We start from the raw sequence: 22,385 nt of genomic DNA, 5'->3' as shown, positions 1-22,385 counted from the left end.
GAAAATATACATCCCCCAAATACCTCATGTGAAGGAGGTAGTTTTAGCTGACTTAATTTGAGGGAGAATAAATCCAGCTAACACCAACCAAACGTGAGCATTCCCACTGCAGTTGTAACATCAATTATTCTACCTGAGCCTGCCAACGAGTACATTAGTCCTGACATAACCTGGGCACTCTGGGAAGTACGCTAATTCTTCCAAAACTCTCATATATTCTGGAGTGAATGACTATCTCACTCCCTTGCTCTGGTGAAGTAAAGTGCGAATGCTCCTTCCCGGGCGCCCAGTGCAAACGTGGCCCTTTGAAACACTCATTCCTGGCCTCCCTTCCAAAACACTGTCAGGCCAGGTTTATGCAAGTTGCATCTGCAGGCCATTTCCTTCTATTTCTTAATATAAAAATTTCAAGCAAATAGAAAAGTCGAATAAAACAACAAATATCCACATACCTACCATCTTGATTCAACAACGGTTAACATTTTGCCGTATCTGCTTCATATATATTTATCTATTCTTGTTAAATTAGTTCAATGTAAATTACATCATGAAACCCCACCCCCAAATGCTTCAGTATGCATTTCCCAAAGAAAGGACATTTCCTTATATAACTACAATACCATTATGACACTAACAGAATTAACACAGATTGAATAATATGTCTAATGCCCATTCCATATTAAAATCTCTCCAATCACCCCCAAAATATCTTTTACAGTTTTCCCAACCAATATTCAATCAAGGATTATGCACTACATATGATTATGTCTCTTAAATCTCTTGTAATCCAAAGCAGTCTCCTTGCCTTGGCCCCTTTTTGAATAGGTAAGGCTAGTTGTACGATGTCCCACATTCTGGATTCGTCTGAGGTTTTCCTCATGGTATCAGGTAACTGGTTCCTGTATCCCCTGTCCTCCAAGATGGAAGTTAGACCTCAAAGCTTCATCAGAATCAGGATAAACACTTTTGGCAAGTATATTTCATAGATAATATGTTTTCACGTTCATTACATTGGAATCCAATGTTGGCGTGCTTCACTGCTAGTGATGGGATGTTTAATTACTGAGATCATCTGGTGACCACAGCTCTCTTCACTGGACGATCTCTCAAGCATCTCTTTGTAAGGAGTAAATATTCTACATACAGTACTTTGGCACCATGTGAATACCCCTTTCCCCATCCCTTTCAACTAGTGGTTTTAGCATCTGTTGATGATCTTTGAATCAACTGTTTCATGAGAGTGGTGCAAAACGGTGATTTAAAACTTTTTTCCATTCCAAATGATTATTTAGAGTTATTATGTAAAGGAGAGCTTTCCCTCATTAACTGGGGCTCTTTGGTTACCTTGAGTTACCATTCCTATTGAAAACAGATCATTTTTGAGTGTGAGTTTGTGAACCCTTTTTTTTTTTTTTTTTTTTTGCTGTACGCGGGCCTCTCACTGTTGTGGCCTCTCCCGTTGCGGAGCACAGGCTCCGGACGCACAGGCTCAGCGGCCATGGCTCACGGGCCCAGCCGCTCCGTGGCATGTGGGATCTTCCCGGACCGGGGCACGAACCCGTGTCCCCTGCATCGGCAGGCAGACTCTCAACCACTGCGCCACCAGGGAAGCCCCTGTGAACCCTTTTTATGTTAAAATTTCAAGCTCCTAGACGGGAGGGAAATACCTCTTTGATTTTCTAGCACAGAAATTAGGAAATGCCTGTGTATTGGTCTGGCTTAGCCGATAATAAAGAGTAACAATGAAAACATCATCACCAGATTTTCTCACTCATAAAGATACCGAGAATTTCCAAAGCACCTTCCCTTTTTTCTTATTCTGAATCTATGTCATGATATTTCCTTTTAAATTGAAAACATGAAAATACCCTTCCAGGGAGCATATCTGAATCCTAAACTGGAGCGATCAGGTTTCTTAAAAGATTGTGTCTTTTCTTTACCTATTATTCCTCCCGTCCTGAGCTGAGAATCCACTCCAGGGCTGCTTTCCCAGCAATAAAAAGTACCTATTTCTTTTTTGCATTTGCTTTGTTCTTTATCAGCTTCACCCTGTTGAAATTCATCTCATCAGAGACAGCCACCTGCACAACCACGCCCCTTCTCAGGGCCAACATTTATATTCCAGACACAGGGTTGAGGGAACTTTGCAGAGCTCTAGGAAATTATTTTTTACGTTTGAAATATTAATAAAAGCTAGTGCTTAAATAGCACTCACCAGGTGGCAGGTACTGTTTCAAGCATTTTTCAGATATTAATTAATTCTCCGAACCTACCTATGAGGTAGGTAACATCTTCGTTTAAGATGAGGAAACTGAGGCATAGAGGTCGAGTAGCTTGCCTAAGGTCAAGGCTAGTGAATGGCAGCCCTGGACTTGAACCCGAACAGTGAGACTCTGGAGACTGTGCCTCAGTAACTGGCCTGATAACTAGCACAGTAACAGCAGGGAGACCCTAAGTCACATCACGGTGAAATCTCAGAACCCTGAGAATGAACAAAGGATCATAAAAGCTTCCAGAGAGGAAAAACAGGTTGCATCCAATGAATGGAGAATAAGATTTCTCATCATCAATGTGAGATATTAAAAGAAAATAGAGCAATGCCTCAAAATTCTGAGGAAAAATAATTTTTTATAGTTATTTTATTTATTTGTTTATTTTTGGCTGCGTTGGGTCTTTGTTGCTGCGTGTGGGCTTTCTCTAGTTGCGGCAAGCAGGGGCTACTCTTCATTGTGGCGCAGGCTTCTCATTGCAGTGGCTTCTCTTGTTGCAAAGCACGGGCTCTGAGCACGCGGGCTTCAGCAGTTGTGGCACGTGGGCTCAGTAGTTGCGGTGCGCAGGCTCTAGGGCATGCAGGCTTCAGTAGCTGTGGCACGCGGGCTCATTAGTTGTGGCTCGAGGACTCTAGAGTGCAGGCTCAGTAGTTGTGGCGCACGGGCTTAGTTGCTCCGTGGCACGTGGGATCTTCCTGGATCAGGGATCGAACCCGTGTCCCCTGCATTGGCAGGTGCATTCTTAAGCACTGTGCCACCAGGGAAGTCCAAGAAAAATAATTTCCAGTGTAGAAATCTGTATCTTGATCAAACCATCAATTAAGTGGGAGGATAGAATAAAGACATTTTCAATATGCAGAGCCTAAAAAATATTACCTCCCATGTACCCTTTATCGGGAAAGTACTGGAGGACCAAAGGGAGAGAGAAACCAAACCAAAGGGCCACATGGGCTCCAAGAAATGGAGGGTCTGACACAGAGAGAGAAGGAAACCTCCAGGATGACGCAGGGGGGTGCCTAGGGTGCAGAGGACAATCCGCCCATTTTGGAGAAGGTGAGAAGGCTCTGGAAGACGTGCCTCCAAGAAGATAAACTTGACTGAATACCTGGTATGTCTGAGTAAATCCAGAGCTGTTTTAGACAATTAGCAGGGAGCTGGGCCTCGATTAGTGGCAGGAGGAGGTGAGTGAGGGGGAACGAAAGAAGGGGGGTCAGGGAGATATAGAGAAGAGAAACCATGAGACTCACGTTTAGGAATTCGGTCCAGCAACATTGCCCACCCGCCAAGTGTGTTGTCACTGCTGAGTCTCCAATACACAGAAATGAATATGACAAACTCCTCACTTCAATGTAAATAATAGGCAATAACTGGGAGGTTTGGGCCTTGGACCGCAGGAATGTTGGTCCTGTAAACTCTAAAAATGAAATAAGACTTGGGAACCTGAAGCTAAAGCCAGGAAGGAAGAGAGAATAAGCTGGGGAAATGGCAGTGCTGGGTTGATGAGCAGTTGCCATATTTCCCCCAAGGCCTTTCCTTGGACCAGCTGCCCCTCCTGAAAGGGCAGGGGCTGCAGAAGGAAGGCTCTCTGGTGGGAGCACCTCTGGTCTCTTCGTCCCAGCCAGGGGGACTTCTTATTGAAAGGAAGAGCAGATCCCCGAAGGCCCTAGGAAAATGCAGGCAGGCAGAGGGAGGTGGGAAAACAATCCCTCACTATAGATGATTGTATTGATCAGCTAATGCCCTAAAGCAAGAGACTGACCTCAAAACTGCTTGTGGGCACAAAATAAGTGCAACTCTCTGACAGCCAGGCCTGATTAATGCACTTTTAATGACATCGATAATAATATAATCATACAAGGGAGGAAACAAAGGACAAATGGAATGTACCCAGGAATCATTCTCTATGCCAACACATTTATGTGAAAAAATTTAACCTGCGGCAACCAGAAAACACTCCCTTTAGCTGCTACATTTTGATTTTCACACCCAAGTTATTCTGTTCTCACATCTCCTTTATCTTGGTCATTTGGTACTTCCGTCACCTCGAAGGTCAAAAGCAACCAGCAAGAGTGACTGTGACACAGTGAGGGCTCATAGACCTCACCCACAGCCTGGCCACTGGACCGGTGCCCGCTGCTATATACAAGGTGGCAGCGCCCACTGGTCACCTAGACAGCTTGCATGGGCCACGAGGCCTTGCACCTGAGCACCTGGGCTCCCGCGCCAAATCTTCGGGGCCCTTCCTCAGCCCTTGGCCTGTCTCCCCTGTTAAACCATGTTGTTCCTGGGATAATGTTCTTTCCAAATTTTACAGAATTTGGAAATCAAACATAATTCTAGTTTGTTCATTCCATAGTGAAAACATTAAGTTCAAACCATCTCAGTGTGACAAGAGAAAAGCAACCTTCAGTTTTGTAGGCAAAGTCTTTGCAGTATGTCCCTAACCAACGTGAAGTCAGAGATCGTGGCAATCCTTGAAAAGCAGATTCAGGAATTGTATTCTTCGGTAGATGAGAGGGAGTCAATGAATAAAGCGCTGAAGTTTACTTTGTCTCCTGCACTGAGCTCTGGGTAAGTTGACTCCTACCTACACTTCCCACCTGGGCCAAACTGCTCTGTCGGCCGTTATCTGAATCTACATTTTGCCATCCTAGTTGAGCATGTACTCAGGTCATTTTCTTTACTTGGAGCTTCCAGTTTGTCTACCAAGAGCCAGGTCCTTTTCACAGGTCCAGTTCAAGTGCTCTCTACCCTTTTCTTTTAAATATCTTTAATCAGATATGGCCTCTTCCCGATATAATTTTATTCTACTTATTGTCTGTACCAGCCACGTGGCTGGCTATATCCTCACTTCTTAGTTATCTGCGTTTATATCTCATCCATTGTCCCATCAGATAGCCAGCCTCTAGAGGCCAAGGGTCACGGACCATATATCTTGGGTTCCCCCTCCTTCCATCATGCAGAATACTCACAGGAGGTACTCAATAGATACTACTTGAGTGAATGAATAAAGTTTCAGTTCAGGGCTACTGGCTTCATGTACGTGATCTGCTTCCTTCAAGCCCAGTCTTTATTTACGAAGGTAAATCTGCTTTGTTGAAAATTAGCATTTTATAAGCATCATTAGTTCAAATTAACAGAGAAAACAGGCATCAACTTGGGAATAAAGCATTCTATTTTCATCTTTAGTAAAAAAAAAAAAAAAAAAAACACAGAAATGCTGATTTAAAGGGATGATTTATTCAACTCACTTGGCTGGGCAGTGCTTTTGAAGATGAGGCGAAAGATGTAGTCTCCATAGGGGGCCTCTCATCTCCAGAGACTGCACTTCTCATTCTGGAGAGTGAGCTCACAAGCAAGAGACAAGGGGATCCAACAGGAGAGCCATCAGTTCAGTCTATGTCCTACTGATGTTAGGGTAAAAGCATCACATATTTATAATAAAGAATGACAATTACTTCGAGTTACTAGAATACCAACAAGGAGATATATTCCTATTACTCTTGCCAGAAAATTTATGACCAATAATTGAGAGAAGAAATGGGAATCTTCTTTTTCCAGCAAAAAGATGAACTAGATATTCAGAAATCTCTTGTTATAAAGCCACTTTAAAAGCTTGGTGAATTATAGGAAACACTTTTGGTATACACAACAAATGAGTCCACAGGAAGCAGCAAAATTCTCAAGCCCTAAAAATGAAGAGGAAGCCAAAAATCAAGACCGGGCAGCTGAAATTGAAGCTGTGGCTGAGTGTTTGCCTCTTAGTTGCAAGAAAAGTTTGGATTTTAAAGTCTACCTGTGGGATAGCATAGAAGGCCTTGGGCCCATTCAAGGTGGCAGGTAGAAACAAGGCCCATCACGTAAAACAAAAAACCAGATGGCACATCGTCTATGAAAGGATGGGTTAGAAAAATCTCCCCACTAGCAATGGAATGTGTCTTATACTTTGGGGTGGGAAAAAAGTCTTCACTGATAATTCAGAATCTGACCTACCCTCACTGGCATGGATGAAGAAACCCTATGCTAAGAAATTAGCTTCCAGTTGTCCAAAGCCTGACACAGTCAGACATAAATTTTTTGTGAAAGGACACGTGTAAGACTCTCACAGGTAGAGTTCCCCTCACTAAATGTAAGCTCACCATCCCAAATTCTGAAACATGTAAGGAACCACCAAGAATGAGAGTCTGCAGAAGAAACTAAGAACAGAATTAAACTCCACTGATACAGACGATAAAATAATTGTGTTTAAGATGTATAAAATGATAAAAGAGGGAATCAAAAATATGAGAGAGACTCGCTTCTGGCCAAGATGGAGCAGCCCATCCTTCTCTAGTCCACCCACTACTACTAAAATTCATTGCATGGAATACAGCATCTAAACATAGGAAGATACTGGAAAGAAGGAGGATGAGGGGCTAGGGAGCGGGGGACATGAGGACCGACAGGGCAGTGTTCTCAGGTTTCTGTTTTGCTTCTCTCAGACCTCCCACATGGGGCGCTGGAGAAGCCCGCTGACAAACTGCTGACAGGCAGAGACAGAAGCCTCAAGAAAAGCTCATTTTCTCTAACAAAGGGCTGGGAAGAGCAGGTCCACCAGGACACAAAGCCTTTTTGACAATATCTGCCCTACCCCAGCTAAACATCAGAGGGAAAACTGCCCCCACTGAGTGTCTGTGCTGGGAGTCATGGTGGAGGGAGCTTGGTCCAATGCGCTGGTGCCATATTAAAACCCTCAAGAAAAAGAAAAGTCAAATAAATTAAGGCCCACTCATACGTGGGATTCTATATGGAATTAGGTAGATTTTCAAAGTTGTCCACAATGTATTAAGTGAAAGAAAAAAACAGGCCATAGAACAAAATAATACGTATCCACGAACGTTCACATTTTTGTTTCTGTGTGGGGCATGGGGTGGTGTCTGTGTGTACAGTTATAGGGGACTGTGCACTTTCAAGCAACACCAAAGCATATAAAATATAACTTTTATAATGAACATGTATTATTTTTCTAAATAGCCAAAATGGTGAAAATGATTTCCCTCTTGGGGAAAAAAAATGCCACAGAAGGATACAAAGGCAACAAATGATAGCAAATAACCAAACCATTTTCACCATTAGGGTATATACAAAGATGATAATACTTATGTCACAGTGGTGAAATTATGAGTAGTTTTTCCCTCATTCTCAAATTTTCTATAAAATGGTTATGTTAATTTTATACTTTTTAAAATTTGGTTTTAGAATTACAGTTCACATGTCAACCTGCACCCTGTTAAGATAAAGTAATGCCACAGTAGGCCAGGCTGAAATCAATTTATGTCTGATGAAACCAAACAAACTGAGAAGCTGTGAATGGGGCAAGGGCAAGGTTACTCCTAGTAACCTCCTGCCCAGTGAGTCCTGTGCCTGCCCCGCTGCACCTACCAAATCCTGCACCACACACTTTTTTCCTGGTTGTGTCAGAATCACCCAGCAACAACATATGGAGGATCATGAACTTGATATCATTGCACAGGTTAGTGAAGCTTTGTATAGAGAGAAGCAATTTCAAGCAAAGCAATTTGACCACTGGTAGGCACGGACATACTATTGCTAAAAAACAAAATGCAAGTGAGTAACTTTAAAGATCTAATTGGCTTTGTTCAATGATTCAGGAATCCAGGAGCATCCCATCTAGCAAACAGAAAGGAGCTCTGAAGACACGTACAAAATGGAAAATGTTTTATAGGCCGACGGAGATGCAACAAGAAAGTTATGAGCAAAGAGTGGATTGTTTTGGGTAAGGTCACCTTCTTTTGGGGAACAGCAGAGTCCACCCAGTGGATTACCTCACCAGTACTGACCAGGTAATTCCAGACTGACTGGTTAAGATTACATTCCTGGGAGAGACTGAAACTGCTATTAGGTTAAGTATTGAGTCTCGGTTTGATGATGTGGGCTTAGAACAAGTGACTTCATTTGGGGCCTGTTGTCCCTTTTTTAAAATGATACAAGATTTTAAAAGCCTGAAAGCATGATTGAATGCTATTGCAATGAAAGATGCAATTATCAGATCAGAGTGAGTTAATGCAAACCACCGTTTCCTGAAAGGTTTTCAAATAGAACATTGGTCTTATGAGATGCTCCTTAAGGAGGGGATTCTGGGGTCAAATAAATATGGAATGTACTGCTTTCTCATAGCTTTTCTTGGAGAGTCACAACACACAATAGCATCTTAAAGGCACTGAGAAGTCCTGCCAGGGTGGAAATCAGTTGAACTGTAACTCAGTATCTCTGAGTTAAATTAGATCCCACTAGATCCCATTTTTTGGATAATGACCTGTGGGGAACCATTCCTGGAGAAATGTTGATCTAGAGGGTAATAGATAGTCAAGGCACGAGGCCAAAAGGTAGGACCTCAGAGAGCACGGCTTCTCCCTAGAGCCCGGGAGACACATGGAGCTACTGCGGAAAAACCCAGGGTTATGTCTGCTGACCCCTTCAGTCACATGTATACACGTCTATAGGAATCTCACGCCAGACAGGAGAGAGCCCATATGGGAAGAAGTCAGTCTACATGGGTACATTCTTCCACATTCCCAGTGCCAGAATCTCTAGGATCTTATGCTTTCTTTACATATTAAGATTTTTTTTTTTAATCCAGAGTGTGGTCATACTAGGTGGATGATTTTTAAAAGGGATAGTGAAATGTCTAGCCCTTTTGAAAATAACAAGGAAAAGATGAGTTTCAACACGCTTCACACATACAATTTTTATACCTTCTTTGTACGAACTATCATCAAGTTTAGTAGACATCTAAAGATGGCATTTGCCTTAATAGCCCTGTTCAGTATTTTGTTTCCCTCTGTACTTCTAGGCCTGAGTTTGTGAATACTCAACAATCGAGACGGGTCAAATTAGCCCTCACTGTGCTTGTTAAACATTTCTTCCATGGCTATTACTTTAAGTGGTAATATTAAATATGCGACATTCGTTATTCTTCTCATTGCTAATTTACACATCAAATGACACAGATGAGCTGTTATTTCTTGCTTCCTTCTTGTCCTTTCTGTGATGCTACAGATCAAGGAAGGAGGTCCTCGGAGGAGAAGCACTGAATAAACCAAGATGCTGCACGCCACCTCACTGCTGAGAAGGGAGAAAATGACTAGCCCTTTGAGACAGAATGGATTTGTCTAGGGAAAGTGATAAGTTATCAAGCAGTAGATGGTAGCCTAGTGCCCTGGAAGATGCTGTAGGTAAGAAATACCACTAACCAACCATAAAGAATTTCTTTGGGGATTTCACGACTGGGTTTTTACATAGTTTGGTATGTAATTTAGTTATTTCCCCAACAAGCCTATTAGATTGCTTGAACCAGATAAGTTTATTCCCTCATCTAAGACCCTGAAGCCAAAATAAAGGTCTGTCCCAAGACTCTTGATAAAAATATACTATTTCCTAATTTAAGGACTTGGACAATATGTAGCAAAATACTTAAAAAAAAAAAAAAAACTATGCCCTTTCATACAGCAATCCTACTTCCAGAAATCTGTACTCAAGAAATAACTAGATTTTGGTCAAAGATTTTTATTCAAGGAAGTTCATTTCAGTGTTATTTATAATAGAGAAAGTTGGGAGCATCATTTATGTTCAACAGGAAAGGAATGATTAACTAAATTGTGGTATATTCACACGTGGGAATTTTGGGCAGCCATTACAAAATCCAATTTTCAAGGATTATTTAATGACATTGGAAATGTTCTTACTATAATGTTAAGTAATGAAAGCAGGACACTGGTGGGAATACAAAATGTACAACCTCTATGGAGGGAAATATGGCAATCTCTACTATAATTTCATGCACATTAACCCTTTGACCCAGCAATTCTACTTCCAGGAACCTTCCCCAAAGATACCCTGGCAAACACGCAAAGTGATATATGCACACCATTACTCACTGCAACATTGTTTATAAGAGCAAAAGAGTAGCAACGGCCCAAATGCCCATCAGTAGGTGACTGGGGTAGATGGAATAGACGCAGCTACAAAGGGAAGGAGGGAGAACTTTCTGTACCTATTTGGAAAGATCTCCAGAACATTCTGTCATGGAAAACATAAAAATACAGAACAATTTCTGTAACATGCCGCCTTTTGTGTACGTAAACCAAGTTCAGTTATTTTACGGAGTTCTTCAAACAACTTGACAGTGTATTCGTGGAGGGTGTGACAGTCTGTCTCTAAATGTCTGTCACTCCTTCCGTTAGTCCAGTGAGCCTCAGCCGGGGGTGATTTTGCCCCCCTCCCTGGGGAACATCTGGCAATGTCTGGAGACCTATTTTGGCGGCACAGCTGGGGGTGATGCTACCAGCATCTCGCGGGGAGAGACCAAGGATGCTGCTCAGCATGGCACAGCGCACAGGAGGCCCCGCAGCAAAGAAGTCTCTGGCCCCAAATGTCAAGAGTGCTGAAGATGAGAAATCCAGAATTAGCTCTTCCATCTTAGTTATGCCAGGTCTGTACCATCTTCTTCATCAAAATGTTACTGTTACGATAGGTTTGCTATTATTACTGAAAATTCTGTTATAGACACAAATATAAAATATATCTACATATTAGGTTAAAGTGAATAGCAATTATATTAATGTTAAGAACTAAAATTTTCACACAGAAAAGACACAAATATAAAATCAAATAATTAAAAAACCTTGTAATCTTAAATTTGAGTGGTAAATATTAGTATGAACTCATCATTTGCCTCTTCTTAAAACTAGGTATGGGCTTCCCTGGTGGCGCAGTGGTTGAGAGTCCGCCTGCCGATGCAGGGGACACGGGTTCGTGCCCCGGTCCGGGAAGATCCCACATGCCGTGGAGCGCCTGGGCCTATGAGCCATGGCCGCTGAGCCTGTGCGTCCGGAGCCTGTGCTCTGCAACAGGAGAGGCCACAGCAGTGAGAGGCCCGCGTACCGCAAACTAACTAACTAAATAAATAAATAAATAAAACTAGGTATGTATTTCCTAGCTCTGCCCAATCAAAAGGCCAAGAAGCAATGATAATCCAGTAGCAAGGAACACCCGTAACTGTGAGACTGTGATCTCTAAATAGTATTTCCCATCAAAGGGAACCAGGGCTCTGTGAATCAATGGCTGATTCCAGGTCTGCAGCAGAATATTCAAATTGAGCCTGGGTCACCTTGTGCAAATGACAAAGAAGCTTGGCCCTGCCACACCTAACAGAAGGGGAGGCTAAGAAATAGAATCCAAAAGTTGGGGTTCTATTATGAGAGTAGAAGGATGCAAGTAAATATTGGGAGGCAGTTATCAATCTCTGCCACAGCAGCATGGGGGCTGACAATCAGTCTCTGGATCTGCCCTGTCCAGTACAGTAGCTACCAACCACATGTGGCTACTGGGCACTTGAAGCAAGGCTAGTCCAAACTGAAGCATGCCCTAAGTATAAAGTGTACACTGGATTTCAAAGATTTAGTATGAAAAAAAGAATGTAAATGATCACAATAATGTTTATATTGATTATATATGGAAATGATAGTATTTTAGATATACTTGCTTAAATAAAATATGTTATCAAAATTGCATAGTATCTGTTTCTTTTGATAATTTTTAATGTGGCTACTAGAAAATTTTTAAGTATGTGTGCCTCACATTATATTTCTATTAGACAGCGCTGCTCTAGAAAAACCAGTTACAGGGTCTTCTGAAAGGCTCGGAGCTTGGGAAATGGGACAGACGTGGGAAGTTTAGCAAAGGCATGAAGAGAGAAAGAGGAACAAAAATTTAAGAGAGGGAGGGAGGGAGGGAGGGAAGACAGACTAGTGGCCACAGAACAGAAGAAAATATCTACAAATCTGACAGAGGACGAAACAAATCTTATAAATCAATAATTTAAAAACGGACAAAGGATTTGAAAAGACATTTCACCAAAGAAGATATGCAATTGGCCAATAAGTACACGAAAAGATGCTCAATATCACTAGTCATCATGGAAATGCATATCAAAGAGAGGAGATACCACTGCTCATCCACTAGGATGACTATAATCAAAACGACAGAGAATATCAAGTGCTGATGAGGATGTGACAAAATTGGAACCTTCATCCATGGCTAGTAAGAATGTAAAATGGTGCAGCCACTTTGGAAAACAGATTGGTCGCTCCTCAATTAAACACAGAGTTACCATAATAATTCCACTCATAGGTATAAAAATAGGCAAATCTATAGAAACAGAAAATAGATTAGTGGTTGCTTAGTGCTGGGGGTAGGAGATGGGGATGACTGCTAATGGGTACAGGGTTTCTTTTCAGGGTAAAGAAAAATGTTCTAAAATTGATTGCAGTGATGATTGTATAATCATATAAATATAAATATCGCTAAAACCATTGAATTGTACACATTAAATGGTGAATTGTATGGTATGTGAGCGAGATCTCAATAAAGCTGTAAAAAAAAAACTAATGATGTTATACCAAACAAGTCATGAGATCATAGTGAGAGAGTGAGAGAGAGTGAGAGAGAGAGAGAGAGAGAGAGAGAGAGAGAGAGGCGGGGGGGGGAGGGAGACTGACTCATTGGTTACCACTGGAGGTTGCTAGGGCACAACTCATGACTCTAAAAATCAAAGAGAAAATTCTGATTTTCAAGTATGAACTACATTTCAGGGTAACCAAATAACTATTGGATGGGGGAAAGTTCTATGGTAGAGAATAATTCCAGCTATCAATCAGAAGGAATGACAGAATCACACCTCTAGCGAAGTAAGTGTTTCAGGCAAAGCTCATCAATGGATGCTACAACCATTGATGGGAACTATAGAGCAGAGGAACCTGGCTGACACACCTGAACCCACTGACCAATCTTGGTACCACCACAGGTGGGACAACAGGGCACTGCATACTTCTGCATGGGATGGAATGTGATGTACTCAGCATCATGTATGAAGTATGTCGCCCAAAAATTATATTGATCCTGAATCGAATCTAATCAATCTAACTTTTAGTCTAGAGTAATTATAAGGGTAAGAAGAACTAGCTAAGTATTACCATGAGCATACAATGAGCCACATCCAGGAAGTTTAGACTCTGCAGGACAACCTCCCTAGCAATCAAGTCAATAGCAAGTGGGGGAAAAAAAAGAGGGAGTCTGTTCTAGATTAAAAGATACTTAAGAGAACAACCAATTACAAAATGCAAATCTTGATTGGTTACCAGTTCAGTAAACCAATTGTAAAAAGACATTTTTGGAACAATATGGGAAATCTGAATATAAACTGGGTATTAGAGGATACTAAGCAATTACTGTTAATTTTGTTGGGGTTGATAATGACACTGTGGTAATGTAAGAAAATGTCCTTATTTTTTTTAAAGATGTATGCTGAAGTATATATATGTGAGAAATAACATGAGAATCTAGGATACAGTTTAAAATATTGCGGCAAAACAAGAGAGGAGGCAGCAATAGATTAAATTACTCTAGACTAAAAGCAATAGATTAAATCAATAGATTAAATAGATTAAATCAATTGGGCAAGATGCTAATTATGGAAACTAGGAAATGGTGGGTTCATTGTGCTCTTTTCTCTTTAGTGTCTGTCTAGAATTTTTCATCATAAAAAGTTGTTTTTTAAACCCAGCGATGTTCAAGAATGGGTAGGACTTACCGGTTCCCAGATATGCTGAAAGGATGCAATCTGTGATGTCAAGGAATCCAAGCTCAAAAGCACATATGTATGTGCCATTTGACATGATGAGAGGCAATTCTTTCAGAAAAACCCTTCTAGGCTTCTCTATTTTTGATTGCTTACTAGCTTTTTGTTTTTCCTCTCTGAACCATTTTATGTCAGGTTTCCCAACAACTGATCACCTTAGGGAAACTGCGGCAGCACTATAACCTCCTCAGCAAAGCCCCAGGTTTCACTGGGAGGTAAGGCTCTCTATTCCTCCCTGGGGGGCACAGCCCTTCCCGGAGCCGTGCACGAAGCTGTCCAGTTTTCACCCACCCTCCTCAGCTGACTCTCACAGTCCCCCTGGGTCATAAGTAGAGAGGTTATGATCAACCCTGTTTCAAACAGGTGAAGGAAGGGAGATTGTTTCTCTAAAGGATTTCACAGCCACAATTTTTTTTTTTTTTTTTTTTTTTGCGGTACGCGGGCCTCTCACTGCTGTGGCCTCTCCCATTGTGGGGCACAGGCTCCGGACGCGCAGGCTCAGCGGCCATGGCTCACGGGCCTAGCCGCTCCGTGGCATGTGGGATCTTCCTGAACCGGGGCACGAACCCGTGTTCCCTGCATCGGCAGGTGGCCTCTCAACCATTGAGCCACCAGGGAAGCCCTAAAGTTTCATTTTAACATGTTAAAATCCAAACATATTATTTCTGGAATATTCTTTGAGTCCTGCAGATTTTAGCATTTTACAGTTCTCTGCCAAACCCCTGCTTAAACGCAGTTAATAATTTGGCTTTAAACTCAGAATGTCCATTTTAAATATTGTCAGTGGTAGCCCTGACCTATGTTCCTTCTGTTCAGGCAGATTCTTTCACGGTACAAGTAGCAAGGATTGAGGACTTGACCAGGAAAGCCTTCAGCTTAATCTTCCGGGGCTGGAACCAAACAAGAGGACTTTTTCTCAAGTGCTCAGTATAATATCTTCATCTGTACTCAGTGGCTCATGAAAATGCATTCAGAATGTACTCCCTAGATCTCTTACCATGGCAGGTTGGAGGCTGCTAAGACAAACACGAGATCCTCGGAGCGGGCCAGCCCATCCATCTGCACCAGCAACTCAGTCTTCATCCGCAGGCTTCCTTCGTGCTCTCCCCTGGAGAAAGACGAGGAGGTGAGATGCTGCCAAGAGGCAGAGTCTTTGCTTCCATGACCAGAGTGACACTCATAGCAAGGACTCAGTGACGGCAGACCGGGTTCCCTTCTGACAACTAACCCCTTCCCTGCCGCATTCTCAGGAGCTACTCATCCCAGGGTTGGAGAAAAGAAGCAATTGGTACTACTTTCAAACAGTAACAGAAAGGAAGTAAATGAATACAATGATGATATTGAAAAGAAAACCAAAGGTTGACAATGAACCAGAAAATAACCGAAGGGGAGACAGTGGCACTAGTAGATTAAAAAAGGCAGCCTGGCTGTGTTGACCTGCCCTATCATTTACCCTTTTAAAAAATGGCTTCATTGAGAATAATCCTTTTCATTTATACAGCAGGCATGAAGTATTTTACACACACTATTTCTTTTAGTATAATGTATGGACATAAACTGTCCAAGGAGAGATGAGCTACAACACAATGCTTCATTCTCTTCTAATAAGAGACAAGATAATGACACGGAAACTAGGCTTTCCTTGCACAGCAGATTAGAGGCAGTTTTCTGTGCAAATTCATCCTCCGATTTTCCCACCACCCTCACTGCTGAGACCCTCCCGCCAAGAAAGAGATCACTACACCATAGGACGTGCACAATCGAAAGTGGCTCAAGGTCCTGACCAGCTCCAGCAGACTCTCATGTAGATCAAGTTAAAAGGACAAAAAAGTGCCTTTCTAGCACAACACGACATTCAGTTTCTCATCTCTGCCTGTATATGGTGGCAGCCCAAATTAGGCTTATGGGTTTTTTAGGAACTGTGCCCCTTTCTATCTAAGAGGAAATATAAATATAAACATCATTATATATTTGTCTAGCATTTACACATAATTACTATTCTTTTAACATAATATGACCCCCAAAGTCTTCAGAGCACCTGCCCTTACTCCCTTATCCTTTGAAGACTCTCGTTTTAGTGTTTAACTTCCAGACAAGGAAACTGACATGCTCAAGGCTGGTAGATGAAGTTTCCAAAGTAGCTCAATCAAAGCTGTGGAGGGCCCTGGGGATGGAGATGGGCAGAGCGCATGTAAGGGCGAGTGTCACTGCAGTAAGGCAGGCCAGGAGCACAGGGCATTGCAGAGGAACTGACCACTAGGGCGGCCCGGTGGGCTCCCAGCCAGGCCCCCTTTGGAGAGGCAGAGCATCCAGCCTGGGGCTGACTAGCACCCATGAAGCCACAGAAACAGTCGCATTTCAATCAACGACATGAATCTCATGCATCTTGGATGCATCTTGATGGTTGTTTTTCTCTGCTGGGAAAATGGTTTTTAATAAGTAAAATTTCATAAATTATATTCCAGTTATACTTCCAACAAGATAATTGTTTACTTTTCATTAATATTAGTTCTGCCTTGATGACAGACCATTAGAGGCCATCAATAAATGCAGCTGTGTTGAGTTTTCCCTGAGAGCTGGTTTTTCAAGCCAGGGATACCAAGTTTAGTACAAAGTTTCAAAGAAAAACACCTCTGATGAAGACAGAAAGATGTTCTTAAAACACACACACACACAACCTCATTACAGTCTGAGATGTGTTCTGCCTGCTGGGGACATTAGTGGACACTTAATCTTTAGAGATAACATATGTGACATATTTAAAATCGGTCCAGCTGAGCCACAGTCTGGTGTCACAGAGAAGTGGCGGCTTCCCTGGCCTCACACGCCTTGTCCAGGGCTGCCTCTCAGGGCTTAGCCCTTGGCAGCCCCGTTCCCCCCAGGCAGCCCCTCTGGTTCCAAGGGAGGTGTTCACAGGCGGCTATTTTGAGCCAGCAGGATGGTTATGGCAGCCCGGGATCAGGGGCTGGGTGATCTTCAGGCCTGAAATCCACTCTGTGGGGAAGGGGGAAGGGAGGATGACATTTCCTCTGGTTATAAAAACTACTTAAATCAGCTATTCAGTTAACAGGATCTAATTTGAAGACCTTTCTGTGTGTCTGCAGAAAATCTGTGGGCTTATTAATAGGCTAATACTGCTGGTAAATGTCGATGGGCTTCCGACCGTCAAACACACTTATGAGAGGGGAGAAGTGATGACCAAAAAAACCCTTTCTTTTACCCAGGAGCCGTGCCTCTCTGACTCATCACTGACTCCAGCTCGTCCAGGAAGATGGTAGAGGGGGCGTGATAGCGGGCAAGTTCAAATAACACCTGGGTGGGAGAAAAGCAACCACTTGTTCAAATTCATATACTTAAAGTTCTCAGATGCTCCCAGAGATTAAAAGCTTAGGATAGCTGGAATATTAAGCATTTATGCTTCACTTTGTTATTTCACAATAACTTTATAATCGTTACAGTTACTTCTCCCTAGCACTACCCCATGGTCCAATTATTTCCATTTATCACTTGGTAAAATTAGAGCCAGAGAGAATAAGTTGTTAGCTCAAGGTTATTAATCATAGGATCTCCCTGGTGGCGCAGTGCTTAAGAATCCTCCTGCCAATGCAGGGGGACACAGGTTCGATCCCTGGTCCGGGAAGATCCCACATGCCGTGGAGCAACTAAGCCCGTGCGCCACAACTACTGAGCCTGCGCTCTAAAGCCCACGAGCCACAACTACTGAGCCCGTGTGCCACAACTACTGAAGCCCATGCGCCTAGAGCCCGTGCTCCGCCACAAGCGAAGCTACCGCAATGAGAAGCCCACGCACCGCAGTGAAGAGTAGCCCCCGCTCGCCACAGCTAGAGAAAGCCCACGCACAGCAACGAAGACCCAACATAGCCAAAAATAAATAAATAAAAATAAATAAATTTATTTTTTTTAAGTTACTAATCATAAATGGGAGAGCTTAAGATAAAACTCAGGGGGCTTCCCTGGTGGCGCAGTGGTTGAGAGTCCGCCTGCCGATGCAGGGGACACGGGTTCGTGCCCCGGTCTGGGAAGATCCCATATGCCACGGAGCGGCTGGGCCCGTGAGCCATGGCCGCTGAGCCTGCACGTCCGGAACCTGTGCTCTGCAACGGGAGAGGCCACAACAGTGAGAGGCCCGCGTACCACAAAAAAAAAAAAAAAAAAAAAGATAAAACTCGGTTCCTGAGCTTTGTTAGTTACTTTGTTAGCTAATTTGTTAGTTAACCCTTGAGACCCCCTGCCAATAACATGTTCCACATGGACACAAAAGCCTTGGAATACGTAAAATCAGTTAATAATTTTTTTCCCTTACCACTTAGAGACAATAAGAACGTTATTCTCAGAAGAACTGCAGAGAAAGGACAGAGTTCCAGTCATGGGTAACAAGGCCAAAGAATTTTGCCCTTTCTGTTCCCCAAATTACTCCACGGGGTCCCCAACTCTGCTGTTTGGTAGACTCAGGTACTTGAAGGCAATTCCCAATTGAATAAAATGTTCCATTCCAGAATAAAATATTATAGACTGAATAAGAACAGGAAAGCAACCAGCAAAAGAACAGCCATAAAAACAAAATGGAGAGCTCTAAAGGGAGATGTGGTAGTGATGAAAAGAGTATAAAAAACTAGACCTTTTTTTAAAAAACCCTGAAACTAATCTCTTGAGCACCATATACAATTCTTTCTTCCCTGGTTGATCAGAGAAAGCATTAGAGATTTAGAAAAGAATAGATGTTCTTTAATAGGCATAGGAGATTTATCTTCTGTGTCACTTAGCACTAGCAAAGCATCACAGAATAAATAAGAGGGGAAGGGCTCAGAAGAGGCCAGATTGTGGCTTTCATAGTAGTAGCAGGTCGTCCCTTACAGGCCTCCCTGTCACTGAATGGGAAACTCCTCACCTTCACCACTGCTTGTGTGTGTGTGGTCCCTCCATGTTCATGTGCAAGTGTTTTCCTTTCACAGAATCCTATTTCATTCAGCCAAGACAACTGGCTCAGCCCAGTGAGCTTAAGAGAACAGTGTCAACGCCGGGACACTCATCACAAATGTTTTTTAGACACACATTAGCAGCAGGTAATTTGTCTTCCTGTCACAAAAAGAAAAGCTCAAATATACCTGGTCTTAAGGATGATTACAACAGCAGCAATCTACCCAATGAAAAATGGCACATTAGAACACTTTTACACGTTTTTAAGGAGCTCCCCAAAGTGCAGAGAGACCAACAGCCTCGATAAGACCAAACATCCTGCTGGAAGGAGAACCACGTCTGCAGCCTATGTCTCCACATGGACCACGCCACTGCCCTTCCACTGCCAGAGAATATATAGAATCCTGGGTAAGTGCTTGGGAAGCATTAGTCTAAAATTTTCAAAAGTTCTTGGAGGAAGTTAAATCACACAACTGGGGGAGGGTGGGATTTTGAAAGATGTAAGCAACAACAGGTGTGTGCATTTGCTAAAGAGACCACTCAGCTACTCAATAGCATCCACTCCTAAGAGACATGAACATTAGGAGGGGAGGGAGAAACGTAACCGAAGGGTTCCCTATAAATAACTCTTTAATTGGAATAGAAAGAGAAGCAAATGGTAGGAAAGCGTCTCTGATTTAGGGGAAGGCCTTGAAGGGCTTTCTTTATCTGAAAGCTTCACTGTAAGAATCTTGACAGCGTGACCAAGGTTTTCCAGGTGAGGCTCTTTCCAGGAGCTCAGAAAATAAGAGTAATTTCTGAAAGGACAGAAGATAAGATCATTCCAGATTAGCATTAGCAGAGTTATCTGTTTTCCTTTTTTTTAAATTAATTAATTACTTTATTTATTTATTTATTTATTTGTGCCTGTGTTGGGTCTTCGTTGCTGCGTGCAGGCTTTCTCTGGTTGCGGCGAGCGGGGGCTACTCTTCGTTGTGGTGTGAGGGCTTCTCCCTGCGGTGGCTTCTCTTGTTGCAGAGCACAGGCTCTAGACTCACGGGCTTCAGTAGTTGCAGCATGCAGGCTCAGTAGTTGTGGCTCATGAGCTCTAGAGCGCAGGCTCAGTAGTTGTGGCGCACGGGCTTAGCTGCTCCGCAGCATATGGGATCTTCCCGGACCAGGGCTCGAACCCGTGTCCCCTGCATTGGCAGGCGGATTCTTAACCACTGCGCCACCAGGGAAGTCCTGTTTTCCTTTTGAATTATTTTTTAATATCCAAAAAATGTATTTCATAGAAAATAAGAAATATGAATATCTTCTAAACCTATAGAAAGATGCTCAAATTCATTCAGAATGAAAGGAATGCTTGTTTGAGCACTTAAATATTACTTTCACTATCAGACTGGCAAAGATTTTTAAATTTGGGTACTACATGGTGTTGGCCAAGGTGTGAGGAAGCAAACACACACCACTGATGAGAATGTAAGCTGGTGCAACCCTGTCGGCAGGGAATTTGGCAAGCAGTGGTTTTCTTTCTTTCTGACCCAGCAACTCTACTTCTATTAAGAAAAGATTGGTTAAACACGTTTTGGTACAACCATGCAATGAAGTGTCATGCAGACATATTAAAAACATGTTCTGTCTATCTATAATAGTGTGGAACAATATCCAAGTTACATTGTTAAGTGTGAAAAAACCCACAAGGTACAGAAGAGTATGTGTGCTATGTTCCTACTTGTATCTTAAAAGGAGGGAGATCGAGATACAGTTGTTGACGTTAATGTAGATATAAATAAATGTTCTAGAAAGCAACTGTAGTAGTTTCCTCCGGGGAGAGGGCTCAGGGGTCTTTTTTACTATTTTTTTCAGAAGGACTACTTTTTTTTCTTTGGCTGCATTGGGTCTTCATTGCTGCACCTGGGCTTTCTGGCTTTCTGGCTTTCTCTAGTTGCGGCGAGTGGGGGTTACTCTTCCAGGGGCTCCTCTTCATTGCCATGCGTGGGCTTCTCATTGCAGTGGCTTATCTTGTTGCAGAGCACGGGCTCTAGGTGTGTGGCTTCAGTAGCTGTGGAACACGGGCTCAGTTGGTCGTGGCTCGTGGGCTCCAGAGCACAGGCTCAATAGTTGTGGTGTACAGGCTTAGTGGCTCTGCGGCATGTGGGATCTTTCCGGGCCAGGGATTGAACCTGTGTCCCCTGCATTGGCAGGTGGATTCTTAACCACTGCGCCACCAGGGAAGTCCCTGAAAGGCTACTTTTTAAATGTATGGTAAAGGAAGGGGAAAAAATTGGGGGCAGAATCATTTCCTAACTCTTAGAAGTCTAACAAAACAGTACTGAAGCAGAGGAAAACTTGAGTTAAATAAAATGCTCACACAGAACGGAGCATTCTAATTAAATGACTTTTCTGGCTATTCAACATTAAACAAGAAAGTCCATTTAGTTTAAATCTTTGTTAAGAATATTCATTAAACATCTGAATTTCTTCTTTGCCTGGGCGAGTCTTGTCCAGGGAATCTTTCTCTGAGCACCTTGCAGTGTTTTGTGCTCATAGTTCAAAACACCACTTTTCATAACAGGAGATGAATCTAAACTGATTCTGGGGGCACCTTGTAAGTTTTGTTGTTCCTCATCAAGCAGAAATGGAATGTTAAAGAAAAAAGTCTTCAGGCTGATAAGAATTCTAGTTTATTGGATTTAAGCTAACTGAAATCTAGCTAACTAGAATCACATGGAACCCGTAAATTTAGGAGCAGCTGAATTTAAACCCTGTCTGGCATTGAGTTAGACTCATGATGAAGAACAATGAAATAGAAGATGTCAACATAGATTTCCATGAATTACAATCTGGTAGGGGTGATAAGAATTTATAGAAACTTACACATTTGAAGTAACTTGAGAACAATCACAAAGTAATAAGTAATAGGTTATTTTAGGTAAATCAATCCTTTAAAAATGTTTTATTATCACTTCCAAATAAGCCACAATATTTTGAAAATAAGTCTATCCAAAGTAATGTAATTTAAGCATAATATTTTAGGGTAATTTCTTTTCAGAAAATATATCATATTTATATCCACTTTGTACTGATTACTTATCAGTCACCCTACAGAGTGCAATAGTTTAACAGGATTTCTGAGCAGGACCCACCTTACATTGAGGCATAAATCAAAAAACAAGTGTTCTCATAAGGTGACTGGAAGATATAGTAAAATTTTATAATATAAAGTATACCATATACTATGAATGAGATATTGTAAAGATGGAAACAATCTCTTAAGGGAAGAAAAAAATCCCTACAGGCTATGGGCTCTGCGAAGGAAAGTTGCTCAGAGCACCTGAAAGAAGTTTCCTGACTCTTCCTTAGAGTATCTAGTATAGGGACTAGCATACCGTAGTAGCCTCTCAATAAATGTTAACTAAATATACTGCACATGCTTAATAATAAATGCTTCTTGAATTAAGAAAAAATAGGCCACTTCAGAGACAATTTTTTTCCAG

The 22,385-nt window shown here is 42.3% G+C and overlaps 1 protein-coding gene across 6 annotated transcripts in view; it reads right to left on the bottom strand.

Moving 5' to 3' along the window:
• Nucleotides 1-22,385, bottom strand: part of KATNAL2 (katanin catalytic subunit A1 like 2) — an 88,177-nt gene that overhangs the window by 2,581 nt on the left and 63,211 nt on the right. For 5 of the 6 annotated variants that reach the window (XR_014017331.1, XM_081252550.1, XM_081252553.1 and 2 more), the window contains 2 exons: nt 17,189-17,280; nt 14,966-15,076 (listed from right to left, as the gene is read on the bottom strand). Coding sequence is in view for 5 of the 6 variants with exons in the window: in XM_081252550.1 (XP_081108676.1) it covers nt 14,966-15,076; nt 17,189-17,280 (203 nt within the window). In the remaining variant the exon portion in view is untranslated. Of the gene's footprint in view, nt 1-9,771; nt 10,792-14,965; nt 15,077-17,188; nt 17,281-22,385 lie in introns of those variants that run through there. The other variant, XM_081252554.1, reaches the window with a different exon arrangement.

This window comes from Mesoplodon bidens (assembly GCF_964165515.1).
Source record: "Mesoplodon bidens genome assembly, chromosome: 13".
NCBI classification, from domain to species: domain Eukaryota; kingdom Metazoa; phylum Chordata; class Mammalia; order Artiodactyla; family Ziphiidae; genus Mesoplodon; species Mesoplodon bidens.
Note: the sequence above shows the minus strand (reverse complement) of the source record. Positions and strands in the feature narration are given on the sequence as shown.